Source organism: Rhamphochromis longiceps, linkage group LG13 (genome assembly GCF_057381845.1).
Source record: "Rhamphochromis longiceps isolate RC_006_pf linkage group LG13, R_longiceps_female_GT1.1, whole genome shotgun sequence".
Lineage (NCBI taxonomy): Eukaryota > Metazoa > Chordata > Actinopteri > Cichliformes > Cichlidae > Rhamphochromis > Rhamphochromis longiceps.
Window position 1 is genome coordinate 8,252,620 of NC_140569.1, and position 12,817 is coordinate 8,265,436.

General features: G+C 39.7%; 1 protein-coding gene across 4 annotated transcripts in view; it reads right to left on the minus strand.

Annotated features, from left to right (window-relative positions):
• Positions 1-12,817, minus strand: part of wdpcp (WD repeat containing planar cell polarity effector) — an 88,586-nt gene that overhangs the window by 47,300 nt on the left and 28,469 nt on the right. For all 4 annotated transcript variants that reach the window (XM_085427314.1, XM_085427313.1, XM_085427315.1 and 1 more), the window contains exons 4-8: positions 10,934-10,984; positions 7,987-8,057; positions 6,988-7,047; positions 5,743-5,857; positions 731-867 (exon numbers count right to left, since the gene is read on the minus strand). In XM_085427314.1, coding sequence (XP_085283440.1) covers positions 731-867; positions 5,743-5,857; positions 6,988-7,047; positions 7,987-8,057; positions 10,934-10,984 — 434 coding nt within the window. The remainder of the gene's footprint in view (positions 1-730; positions 868-5,742; positions 5,858-6,987; positions 7,048-7,986; positions 8,058-10,933; positions 10,985-12,817) is intronic.

Here is a 12,817-nt window from a genome sequence, read left to right on the forward strand (position 1 = left end):
TACATTCAAATTCATTCTAACTTCACAAAAATGAAATAATTTGTGTTCGCGATCATGAACAGATTTCTTTTTTTGTAACCTCTTCACATTTTGCCACAAGGCCGAGCTGAACGCCTTTTCTTAAATATGAGGTTGAACACCTCATATTTAAGAAAATGTGATGAGAAAAATATTGGATTAATGGTTTATTATTTACAGCCATTTAAATAAGATTTAATTTTCACATCTTTGTCAAAATCCATAGTGATGGTCTACAGATTACAAAAATCATGCCACCGTCCATATAGATTGAGAACAGACTGGAGGAAACTATTCTTAGTGGACTTTCCAAGCCAGAGTTGGTAATTTATCTAGCTGTCACAGGGAGAAGGTCAATAACAAATCAAGGACCCAGCAGGTTCTGACTGAGCTTCAACATGTGTTTTTTTCTTTCCTAGCAGCATTTTCATAGTTATTTTTAATGGCATTTCCTCTCCGGTGTCCACTGAAAGGACATGTAACTGTTTTACTTAATCTCAACAAGAAAAAGTACCCTACCGAATGTGAAACTGATCCAAGAAAACACTCTGGAAGTGTTTCCCAAGCAGCTGGCTACATTGAGTGCACTTTTTCTTTTTGGCCTCCGTTTTATTTTATTTTTTAAACACTTCTCCCTCTCTTTTTGCAATCATCAACCTAAAGACACACATGCTTAAGCACACACATTTCTCCATCAATGCGTTACCTGTACCTTGATTTCAGAGGGTGAGAGTTTGTCTGTTCGCCTGCCAGTCTCTGGGGAGTTCTGGGTCTTTTTGTTCAGGTAGACTGCCGCCACTTGGCTCTGCTCCAGGAAGGACAGCAGAATCAGCCTATCGCTCAGCACCGCTGGCAAAGACATCGTCACACGAAATGTCATCATTCAAAGCAGAACAAAAAAACCCACCACAACTGTGTGCTATTGAGGAGAACCATATTATTAGAGCACAATTACAGCTTTTACTTGTAAACACATGAGAAAAATGTGGAATAATTTAGTAGCAAATCTGCATGTTATGATTCATCAAGTTTTTCTGATTGTAAATCTACAAAGTCTGCAATAGCTTCATTAATATTCATCATTAATCACTGACAGCTGGACACATCAAGTAATAAAGACTGGGCTTTTTATGTGGAAAATATCCAGACCTATCCTGTTAGCTTCCACACTGTTAACTCTGCAACCTGTACAGCGTCCTGGAGATCCTTTCTAAACATTATGCTCTCCTTACACTTTAATGCAGCTTATCACCCTTCATCGGTTTCCATTAGTTTTGAGCATCTGTCTCACATCCCGTCAATAATTCTTCCTTCCTACTCTTTCCTTTTCACCTAGTCTACTCGTTTCCTATCTCCACCTTCCTGCATCCCCCCCTCCTCTGTATCTCTTCCCCTCCTGTCAGTGCACTGGAAGCTCTAAGGCCTTTTTGTGGTAGAAGAACACACTTGATCCTGTTCAACTCTTCAGGAGCTGCATGGAAACGCTGATTAGCAATTAAGCCTCCCTCTCCTTCAAATTAATCTGTTTATGAAACCAATTAAATGGAAAGGGTGGGGGTGTTGTTACACATGCAGGATATCTGCTGCTTTGAGTTGAACGAGTAGGGCTGCACCCCGAGATTCAGAAATCTAACCAGCAATTAATCATGGTATGTGTGTATTTATAAACGTAGGGTATTGGTACGATTACACGTCAAATTATCCTGTTGTGTGAAAATTTCAAATTAATATGCAAATATTCACGTGCGAAGAGAAATGCAGAAAAACTAGCATTTTAAATCAGGTCAACTGAGTCAGGTTGTCCTCATGTTGAAGTTGGATTATAAAGCATTCGTAACTAAAACTGGTTCAAGGCTTAAACCATTAAAAAACAAAACAACAACAACAACAACAACAAAAAACCCCAGCCATTAACGATGCCTTAGCTTTACAAAACAACATTTAATGCAGTAGTAAGCGTCTTTGTAATAGATTATAGACAAATCGAGTTAAATGCAGTTTAGTATTGATCTCGATGGGTGTCTATAAACGGGATTAAGATTAATCCCATTCATTTCCAAATGAAGGAAGGGATGTGAACCCAGGCTGTGGCCCAATCTGGGACCAGGTGGCTGATTTGGCATTAAGAACCAGACCTTCATGACCCACCCGTGAACACCCCAGACGCACACACATTTTAGACACATTCAAATCTACCATTGCAGACAAATGCACGGATAGCTACAAATACATTCATACAGACAAGCCTGCAACCACGGTTTATGCATGCATTTCTACACTCAGTAACACATGTAGAAATGCATTCACGCCCACAAGCATACGGCAAAGCTAACACATGGCCCCACGAAACGTACTCAGACAAAATGCGCGCACACACACACACACACACACACACACACACACACACACACACACACACACACACACACACACACACACACACACACACACACAGTCCCCTAAATCCATTTAATGCCATCTCCTCAGCAGCATGTTGACATAAGAGGCCAATGGGCTTAACCAAAGCACATTTAAACAGTGGTAAATGAAACCGGCTATGAAAAAATCACTTAAGGATGCTTAATCGTAGAGCATACGCGCAGCTTGGCCCAGCCACCGGCCAAAGGAAGCTGCTAATACTTTGATGGTGTAAAATGTTTGTAATCTGCAGCTCTTTATGATGCAATCAGAGCTCATGGTAGGAACACTGTCGTAACCAGCATTCAGGATGCAAAGTTTAACAAAGGAGTACGAGTGTGCTTTGTTGCTTTGTGAAATAAAAACAGACCTGGATGCAGTTGCTTTAAGTACCAAACCTCACATTTAGCTGAAACCATGCAAATCAAAGGGATTTTCGTTTGCATACAAACACCAAAAAGCTTTTTTTCTCTCCATTTAGAAAGTTGTCCAATCCCGTTCAGACAATGAAAATGAATTCTTTGGCATTACGCAGCGGCTTAGAGTTTAATTTAAGATTCGACTACAGCTGCAATATTTAGCCAATTAATTGCTTGGGTAAAAGAAAATGAAGGAAAAGTATTTTCATAATTGTCAAGCAAAATGCCAAATATTGTTTCTCACAATATGAGGATTTCCTGTCTAACACATGACAGAAAATCATACACTTTGGGCTGTAAAAGGCTGGCTGCGGGAAGTTATGGTTTACTTTTCATGCATTAAACAAATAAAACGATGAAGAAAATAATATTCACATTAACTGATGGTGAAAAAAATATCAATATGAGCAGCAATTTAAGTAAGTTTTCAACTTATCTGACATGGCAGTAATTTAGATATATATAAAAAAAATCTAACACACGTTGACCTCACATATGTCCTTACACAACAAGAAAAACCAAAACACACAGACACACGCATATAGGAGTTAAAACTGTAATTGTAAACTGTTTTAGTAACTGTACATTGTAAGCATTAGATGGTGTGATCCACTAAGGCTCTCTACTCTAATTGTCTCAGGCTAATTTAACAAGTGGCAGATGTGAGAACCTCTAACCGACTGCACCACCCTGAAAACACGCACACACACACACACACACACACACACACACACACACACACACACACAATCCCCGGAACCCACCCTCTCACAACCATTACTCTAATAATTAGTGCCTCTGAGGCTTTGAATGGAGCGCAGCGGGAGATGAGTTAGTGTGTGTGTACCTGTGTGTGTGTCTGTGTGTGTAAATGTGAGTGGACATACAGAAAGTGTTTGTTTGTCTATAAGAGGGTAAAAAAATAAGAAATGAAAAATCTGTAATCGCAAATGTATGCATATGGGGACAAGTGTGTGTATGTCTGTATGCCAATTTGTGTGTGTATGTGTACTATGGGGGCTTTATCAAGTGTCTAGAGACCCCGGGCGGAAGTGGGGAGGGCGGTGTTATGAACAAATAATTGATACAGAAAGAAAGAAATAATTAGCAGATTTGGGCCGGTGTCCACAGCCCTTTATTCTCTCCTGCCAGGTCTGCAGAGCGAGGGAGTGCAGCGCGAGGGGGGCGGTACTCCCTGGAGGAACGCGCGATGGAGGGAAAAACACTGATGGATGCTCTTAAGGGAAGGCCCCTGGACACACACAGCACAAAAGGATTTGCCCGCAATTAGCTAGCAGAGTCGCCTTGCTCACCTGTGGCACCTGTTATGTGTGTCTGAGTTGGCGCGTGTGGCGCGAGAGAGTGTTTGCGTGACAGAGTGGCGAGGAAAGGGTAGACGGTAGATGCATGTGGGGTGAGCAGGTGTAACTGCGGCGTCTATGCCGCCGCTGTAAGAGAAAGTGCGAGGTATAGACGTCATTGTGGTTTTTATAAAACTGAACATTTAAATGCTAATGCGTTCGCATTTGTTTGTTTGTTTGTTTGTTTGTTGCTGTGGGCAGAGAGAGGTTGTTTGTGTTTGTGTCCGTAAATCTGCTTAAAGCTCAATGAACCTCTGGAATATTTAAATCACCTAAAAAACAGAATTTCTTTCAGTAAATTCAAAAATAAAAACAATACACCAGAAAGCCCTTTGTTTACACTATAATGGGCATGCCGGTTGCAACAGCACTAATTAACATCAGCAGCACCAAAGTAACCAATACGACAGTCAAAAATGTCTTATGATGTTAATTGTACACTAAAGGCTCCCTGAATGTCTTGGACCAGCTGATCAGGGCTGTCAAACCCAGTAGCACTTAGGGCCACTAATTAAGGGCCACAAATATATAGCATTGAAACACTTTAATTTAATGTAAAATGCATGTTCCACATAGCCTAAAGACCTTCAGTGAATACAAACGCTGCTCATCTTTCATACCGTTTGGTCAAGCAAAGAAATTTCTTATTATACCTTTACAATAAAGCATATAACATACATCAAACTGTACTTGCTTTAAATGCCTGAAACATAAAGCTACAATCACTGGACTTTAAAAAACAAATAAGTGTCAAACTCATTTTAGTTTGACAGCCACATGAGACCAGTAAGATTATTCACTTCTAAGCTATAATAAAAAAGAAACTTCTCCAAATTGCTCCCCTTTAATTTAGTGCAATTTAATGTTCAATATACCATCCATTTATAATACTAATGAGCCTGAGAGTCTTAAGAAAATGAAGTGTAATTTCAGCAATACACCAGTAAGTCTGGGGCTTACACTTCAAGAAAAAAATGTGTTACAGATTACTCTATTTTAAGTCATCCTAGTTTTACAACGGTGCCATCGTACAAAAAACACAAACAAAAGGAAACATTAAGCTACTTAACTCATTTTCTACGGTGAAGAAAAAGAACTTTCAGTTATTTAATGGAATATTAGATGTAAAAAGATACCCTGTCATGTGACAGTTTATTTATTACTTACTTTCTTTAGTGCAGTATGGCAGACGATGGATGATGTTTTTAAAACGGACAACTTCTGACTAAATAAAAAGTTCAGGCTCTCTTGATGTGGCCCATTTGACAGGAAAAATACAGTGAAAAGTCCAAATGTTTGCAATTTTCACATTTTAAAAATGCAGTCCTAAAGTCTGTCTATTAAAGTAGCCTGATTTTATAGGGGGGCTTAAGTATATGAGTATGTCTGCTTATAAAGCTAAAAGTCAATAAGTAAGGGCCAGGATCACTTTCTTCAAAGTGTAGGGGTTTTTTTTAAGTTAGGGTCCTGTGATGATGTGCTAGGGGGTAAAGAATTCATTATGTCAGTGTGCCTCTACAACTAACCATGCGTCACCGTGCTGGCTGGTAGTCGGCCCACTAATGTACGGTCTATACACACTTGTTCGAGCTGAGGTCCTTGTACAGTCAGGGTCACCAGCACTCCACTGCTGAGCATGACCTGCAGGACAGCACACACAAAAACAGAAACCTCAGAATGACTACAGCTAAAAGAGATTTAGTCTAGTCTCTCTATTACACCATTCAACAATGAGCAGCTCCTTTGTTGAGTTTAAAGCCCATTTAATGTCACAGATAATGTACAAGGTGTGCACCTATGAGGAGGAAGTGTAACATCACAATTAAAATCCAACAGGTAACTTTGGGAAGAACTTTAATGTGGAAACGTGAAGCATGCATTGCATAAAACAGCGAAAATTGACTTCTAGTGATGTAGAAGACATCACATATGAAGTTTATCATCTGAAATTAAACCAGGTAATTTTCTTAAATGTTGAGACTATGTACCAGATTTTGACTTAGCAATAATCAAGACATAAAGAAGACAAGAAATGCGTGGCTCCAAAGGAGATGTGCAGCTCTACGTGCTCCTACTACAACCCAAGGATGATGTTACTAATTCAAACAGCAGCTTCTGGCTTCCATTCATGCTCATAAGAAGCTGGGAAAAATGAACTTGAATTAAATACAGTTTATTTATCCTTGTTATGATTGGTGGCATAGTTTGAATTTGTTTACTCTTTAGATTATCTTTAATATTAGAAATATGTCTAGAGTGAGTCTTTCTAGCTCATTTCAAGAAAGAAAGAAAATAGTGAAGGAAATCATTTTTCTTTTATAAACCGAGAGTCCTAAAGAGGGACTAGTAGGTTAGATGCTAAAGAAATTTGGGGATTTTTCTGTGTTAATCTTAGCAAAATAAAACTGATATTTTAATACAAGTTTAATTTCTAAAGAAATTAGCTTAACTCTCAGATTCACTACTCTGTTATCACTTGGGGTTAAAGAAATGATCGTGCTCGGGGATGACACAATAAACAAATTCACATATTACTAACATTTAAAAAAACTAGAAACTTGCTTTTACCAGGATTAGCAACATGCAAATCAGCCTTAGGGATTTTTAAAAATGCCATGTTGTAATTATACTGATATTGTTTGAGATGAACTAGTAAGCGGTAGTATAATAAAGAGAAACTCTTGAAACTTCACCCACAAAGACATATCTGAGTGTATGTGTGTGTGTCTCTACTTCCACACAGTAGGTCTTGGGCTTAGGAGGGTGTATACCTGGCAGCAGTGCTTGTTTCTCCATCTGGTGTGAATGCAGGTGTTGGTCTGCAACAGTTCCTGAATGAGCACGATGGACAAACGGAGAGAAAGACAAAGAGACAGAGTTGAACCAAGTAACGCAACAAAAGTGAGCTGAGACCAGACAGGTGCTTTAGACAGAGTGGGAAATTAAACAGCAAAAAATATGTCTGTGTAAGTTTCTGGAGTCACAATTCGCTAACTTTCTAATGCATAAATTGTCTTGGTAGCACACAGTACCAGGCAACTGCCACCACAGGAGGTCACTGCAGCAGTTCCTGCTCATGAAGAGGTGGAAGAGGGTTGAGAAAGGGGTGCAGGTAACAACTCTGTGTGTGTGTGTGTGTGTGTGTGTGTGTGTGTGTGTGTGTGTGTGTGTGTGTAAGGTCAGTCATTCCTGCCACATTCCAAACCCAGCTGGGGTGATTGGATGGGAGGAGAGAGGGATGGAAAAGGAGGCGGAGGGTGGGGTGTGGAGGTGAGCTGGGGTGTTTCTAGTTTCAGACAATGGTTACGGGTGAGAGGAGGGAGGTGGATGGGTGGGGAAAGTGTGTGTGTGTGCATCTGTGTGTGTGACAGCCACAGACAGGTTCCAAACAAAGCTAGGTCTGTACTGCTACAAGTACAGAGGGGAAGAAGGGAGGGGGGTAGGAGAGCGAGGGGAAGAAGGAGGAAGAGGAGGGATGAGGGGGCTGCAGGCAGGCCCCTGATCCCCTCAAATATCCCCCTCGATGACAGAGCTCGGCCGAAAGAGAGGTGATGAGAGAGAAGAGGGAGAGAGGAGAACAAACGGGAACGACAGGGAGAGTGAAGGGAGAGGGAGAAAAGAGAGAATGCCCCTATTTGTTAATCAATCGGCCGTTTCGGAAAGGGAAAACTCCAAAAATCCCCAGAGGGAGGAAGAAGATGGGGGGCATCCAGGAGGGATGGTGGTGGTGAAGTTGGTGGTGGGGGCTACTGAAAAGAGGAGGCGGGTACCTCCAACTCCTTCAGCGAATCGCGTAGCTTTTCTGGTCGGCGGTTCCTGGGAGTCCACGAATAGCCTCGAGCTACAGAGGAAAAACACAAGAAAAGCCGGGAGATCATGTGACTTAACTTTTTAACACAGACACGGACATTTTTTAAAAAGCCACTCATGGGAATTGAGAAGAATGTGGCGCCCAAAACCCGGAAATGATAAAAGTTAATAGAGATCTGAGTGTGAGAAGAGACGATATGAGGAATGAAGGCCAGGTGGAATGAGGAGATGTAGGTAGATGAGGCAGGCGGTCCACATGCCAGTGATTGTGTTTGTGAATGCATGCAGAGAGAGTTGCTGCACTGCTCCAAGACAAACAATTAATGTCTGAGTTCAAAAACAGAAAGAAAAATCCAATAACTATTAAGATTTTTTTTAAACACGTGTATTAATGTTTGCACATTACAGATGTACAAAAAAGAGAAGTTTTTAAAAAACACCAAACACATACATGGGAACACGGGGAATGATCACATAGCCAGTCGTTTAATCAGTAATGACTTATTAGTTTATCTGTTGCACCAATAACCAATCATTTGAACAGTCAGTTTAGTCTATTTCCTTCTAATTGGTCCCTTTTTTGTTTGTATACAATTTTCTCTAGGTGTGATCCATTTTCTAATTCCTTTACCACTTTTCAAACATCAGATTTCCAGGATTGTAGCATAATTGTCTTTGCTAAGAGTGCAGACAGCGAAATGAACCTCCACGTGATTCAACCACAAATATGGTTTGAAGAGGCAATGGGGAACTCCTTACTGAAAGCTTTGGCAATAAAGCTGACCTTACCTCAGGAAGTTTGTAATCTACTGCACTGAAAGAACTAAAGACAGAGTTATTTGCTCTGCTAAGTAATCTAGTGGGAGAAAAGTACAACATGTGGACACATTTGAGTAGTTCTACAGCATTTACCGTGGTGCAGATGTTTGATGGTTAGCACTCAGCCAGAAGGGTCCTGGTCTGAGTCAGTTGAGGCCTTTCTATGTGGAGATTTACATGTTATTATTGCCTGCAGCGTCATTGTACAGGCCAAAAAAATGTAGCCTTACGCTTACTTCTATTCTAAATATATTCTAAACACTAATTGAAAGAGTTTCTCTTTTTGAGTTGATCCATTCTCTTCCAGTAAACTTAAGAAATTGGAGCAGAAGAGGAAGTAGCCAATAGTGCATAGGTGGAAATGACAGTACTGAAAAGAACAGTCAGAGGTTTTAAAGAGCCTCTGAAAAAGATTGGCTTGATAGCCAATGATAAAACTGGTTAATTAGGCGTTTTTGGATTTACTTTGCATATTTTATACAAATAGGGCACTAATGACATCTTATTTTAAATGTAACACTGTATAATACCTAAAATACATTAAAGAATGTAAATTGATAATAAACTTTGGTAATTTCTTCATTGTACTTTTAACAGTGATATAATTGATTAGGTTATAATATATGTTTATTGTGATATATAAAGAAATTAGCTTTTAGTAGAACTACATTATGCATTTTTTTAATGATTGCAAATAAAAAGTTTCTTAAATGATTAGTAACTTCCAGAGTGTCAAAGCATGTACTAGAAGCAGAAGTATTTCAACTTTTCCCTAAACCTAAACAAGTAAATGGAAAAAGGACTGTTCAGTGTTTTTAATCTATACCTTTAATTAAGGCTTTCTAACCATTACTCACACACACTCACACTCTGACGGATGCACTGGGGTCAATTTGTGATTCGCTTCCAACATATGGAGTCTGCGATGAAACCACCAACCTGTAGATGAGCAGTTCTATCTCATGAGTCATATGTGCCCCCAACACTAAAACTGCTACTACTGAATTGGATAAGTGGAAGAAAATGAATGAATAGATGTATCTTGTGATTTGCGCCACTGCCTTCACCTCACCTGCATATTTTCCAATTTTTTAAGCATTATATACATCATTTTCATCTTTATCATATTATCGAAATAACACTAACACATGCACCACACAGTACTTAATAAAGTTCAAGTTTAATTGACTGTTATTGACAGGCACCCTGATTGGAGCTATTAACAAAAATGTGAGACATTTAAAAGACATATCTCCTTATCTATGAATTAATGGTACAACCAACGGAGTACCAGCAGGTATGTGAGTTGTTTACACTTTACTTTATAAAGCAAAAATATTCTACTGAAAGCAAAATGTCTCTTTAAAGCACACAAACCGATACTTGAGGAGAATCAAGGACTTCTGGTGCTCTTATACAAGTTATCTCCTAAATGCAAGCTCACATTTAGCAGAACATATCTCAACCAGTACCACACCAAGGCCCCCCTTATTTTAATTTTCCAGCCCTCCATTTCTCCCCCCTCCATCTCTAGTGGTTAAACAGAGGGAAAGAAGCATATAGAATGAAAAAAAAAAACAGTTAATTGAATTTGTGCTTCTGCCCACACATATACATGAAGTTCAGTGGGGGGAAAAAAAGGAAATGAAGGAGTGGTGTTTCCAATGTGGTGCAATCACTTGCCTATCTGTGTATTTTACAGCCTCTCTTTTCATCTTTATAGAAACGAACCATTAAGGAGTGGGGTTTCTCTATTAAGAATAAGTGGGAAGAAGAGGTAAACAGATACATGCAAATGAGAATGTGGAGGGTGAGTGCAGGAGGGGGCAGGAGAGCGAGGGGAGGGAGAAGAGGGCAGGGGGATGAGTGTTCGTCTCCTGATAAGGGTGTTTGTATTCCACCACTGGGTGAAAAGCAGCGCGAGTGTGAGGGAAGAGAGGGTGGGAGAGAGCGAAAAGAGGAAAACAGGACAGCTGACTGAGTATTGCAGTGATTTCTGAAGGATGGTCATCCAATGGCGAGATGACCAGAGCTCAAAGAAAGACACAATTGTGACAATCACTCTTTGGATACTGCTGGAAAACTTACCTTCACAGAACTGGAGTTTGTCATTGTAGTAGTGATGATCCAGGGAAATGGCTGGGAACAATAAAGAAGCCATATTAAGGGATTTATTAGAATTATTGGAATATATAGAAAATACAAAAAAGGACAATATTTGGGATTATTTAAATATGCTATCTAGTTTTATTATATGATGTAGACAGAAAAAGAAAACTAAGCTGGAGCTCAAACATCCCCTTAGCTCCAAGGGGTCATGTTGGCAAAGTACAACCCACAACCATGCCTTACGGCCTGGCTGCCCTGAGCAAGACAGTGGCCAGTCTGGTGGCCCGCCTCTCTGGCAGGCAGGAACACCTCCAGGATTAGTAGTATTAATCAGATAAGGGGGTGAAGGGCCAGACAGGCCCAGACATGGGCACCTGCTCTGGGGCTGTGGAGCGTGGAGAGGGGGGGCTGGCTGCTGGGGACCCCCAGAGCTGCTCCAGTGAGCTTGGGTCTCCCTCTAGTGGGGACAGGTGGAAGCAACAAAGGTAAACACAAACAACTAGACACAAAATCTGATTTTAATGATGCTCGTGGCTAGAGTGACCAACCAATCATTGAAGTCTTACCGATATACAAAGATTAATTTTTTTACAATGTGTTTAAAAAAAAAAAAAACCCAAAACAAAACATGTGAATTTTGCTTAAATGACCAAAAAACTAAAAAAACTTAAAAAAAAAACCCCAAAAAACTTTACACACATGCAAAGTAGAAAATGTTGCTTTTCTCAGCTTTGTACCTATAAGTGACGAGGTCCTGCATAAACACATGGTACAAAAGGTGATATTGCATACTGTTACTGAAAATCTGAGGACTTTTTTGGTCACCACCAATCAAAATTAATCTAACCATACCCACATAATTCTAATAAAGCAATTTCTGCATACCAAAAAATGCTTTAAGTTGTTTTCAACTTGAACGTTGCTTATTTGGTCTAATATGAACATTCAGTGTTGAAGAGAAACATCAAAAATCAAAACCCATTTTTATAGAGGCTTTGTAATACTACAGGCCTGTAGGGATCTTTACATTTCAAAACATGCCACCTCATTATGGAGATCATTGTTATGCAGTTTTTTAAAGTTTTGCATACAAAGTTTCTCTTATTTATATAAGCTGAATGCCACAGAGAAAAGAAAACATTCAAATTCTATTGTAATCCAATGTAATCTATTGTATATGAAATCGAATCATGACCCAAGCTATCGTTACACCGCTGTGTGAAAATGTTGTGATACTTTTGGATTGTGATTCTCCCCTCCCTCCTCCTCCCACGGCTTCCCCACTCCTCCCTCCACTCTGATATCAAGCCACACTTTAGTAATCCTCCAAATGAAAGGATTTGGAGCAAGAGCATCGTCTCTCCACTGAAGATTGGAATGAAAGAGAAGGCAGCTTCTCAGATGAGAGAGAAGGGAGAAAACCTCCTGATGAGAGCGAAAGGAAGACGGAGAGGAGAGACGAGACAGGGAGACTTACTGTACACAAAATAAGAACAAAACAGAAAACTATGACAAAGCAAAGGAAATCCATGACAAAGGCGCTGAAACATATAGTGTGAGACTGCGACAGATTACAGGAATGTTACAGAACTGATGAAACAAAGATATTTAGGTCTATATCTACACTACACCGGAAGATACGATTAGTTAAACCCGTTCCATTTAAAATATGTACCAAACCAAACCACTGTGTGTAAGGTGAAAGAGGATGGTCCCAGATTTTAGATTTTGGTTCACCCAAACAAATCAAACTTAAAACTTAAAAAGCCACATGAATGCTAAGGCTAATATCAATTAACCTTTGTTAGATGCATAAAAACCCAAGTGTCTAAATTATTGTGGTTATAAAGTAATATTCATTAT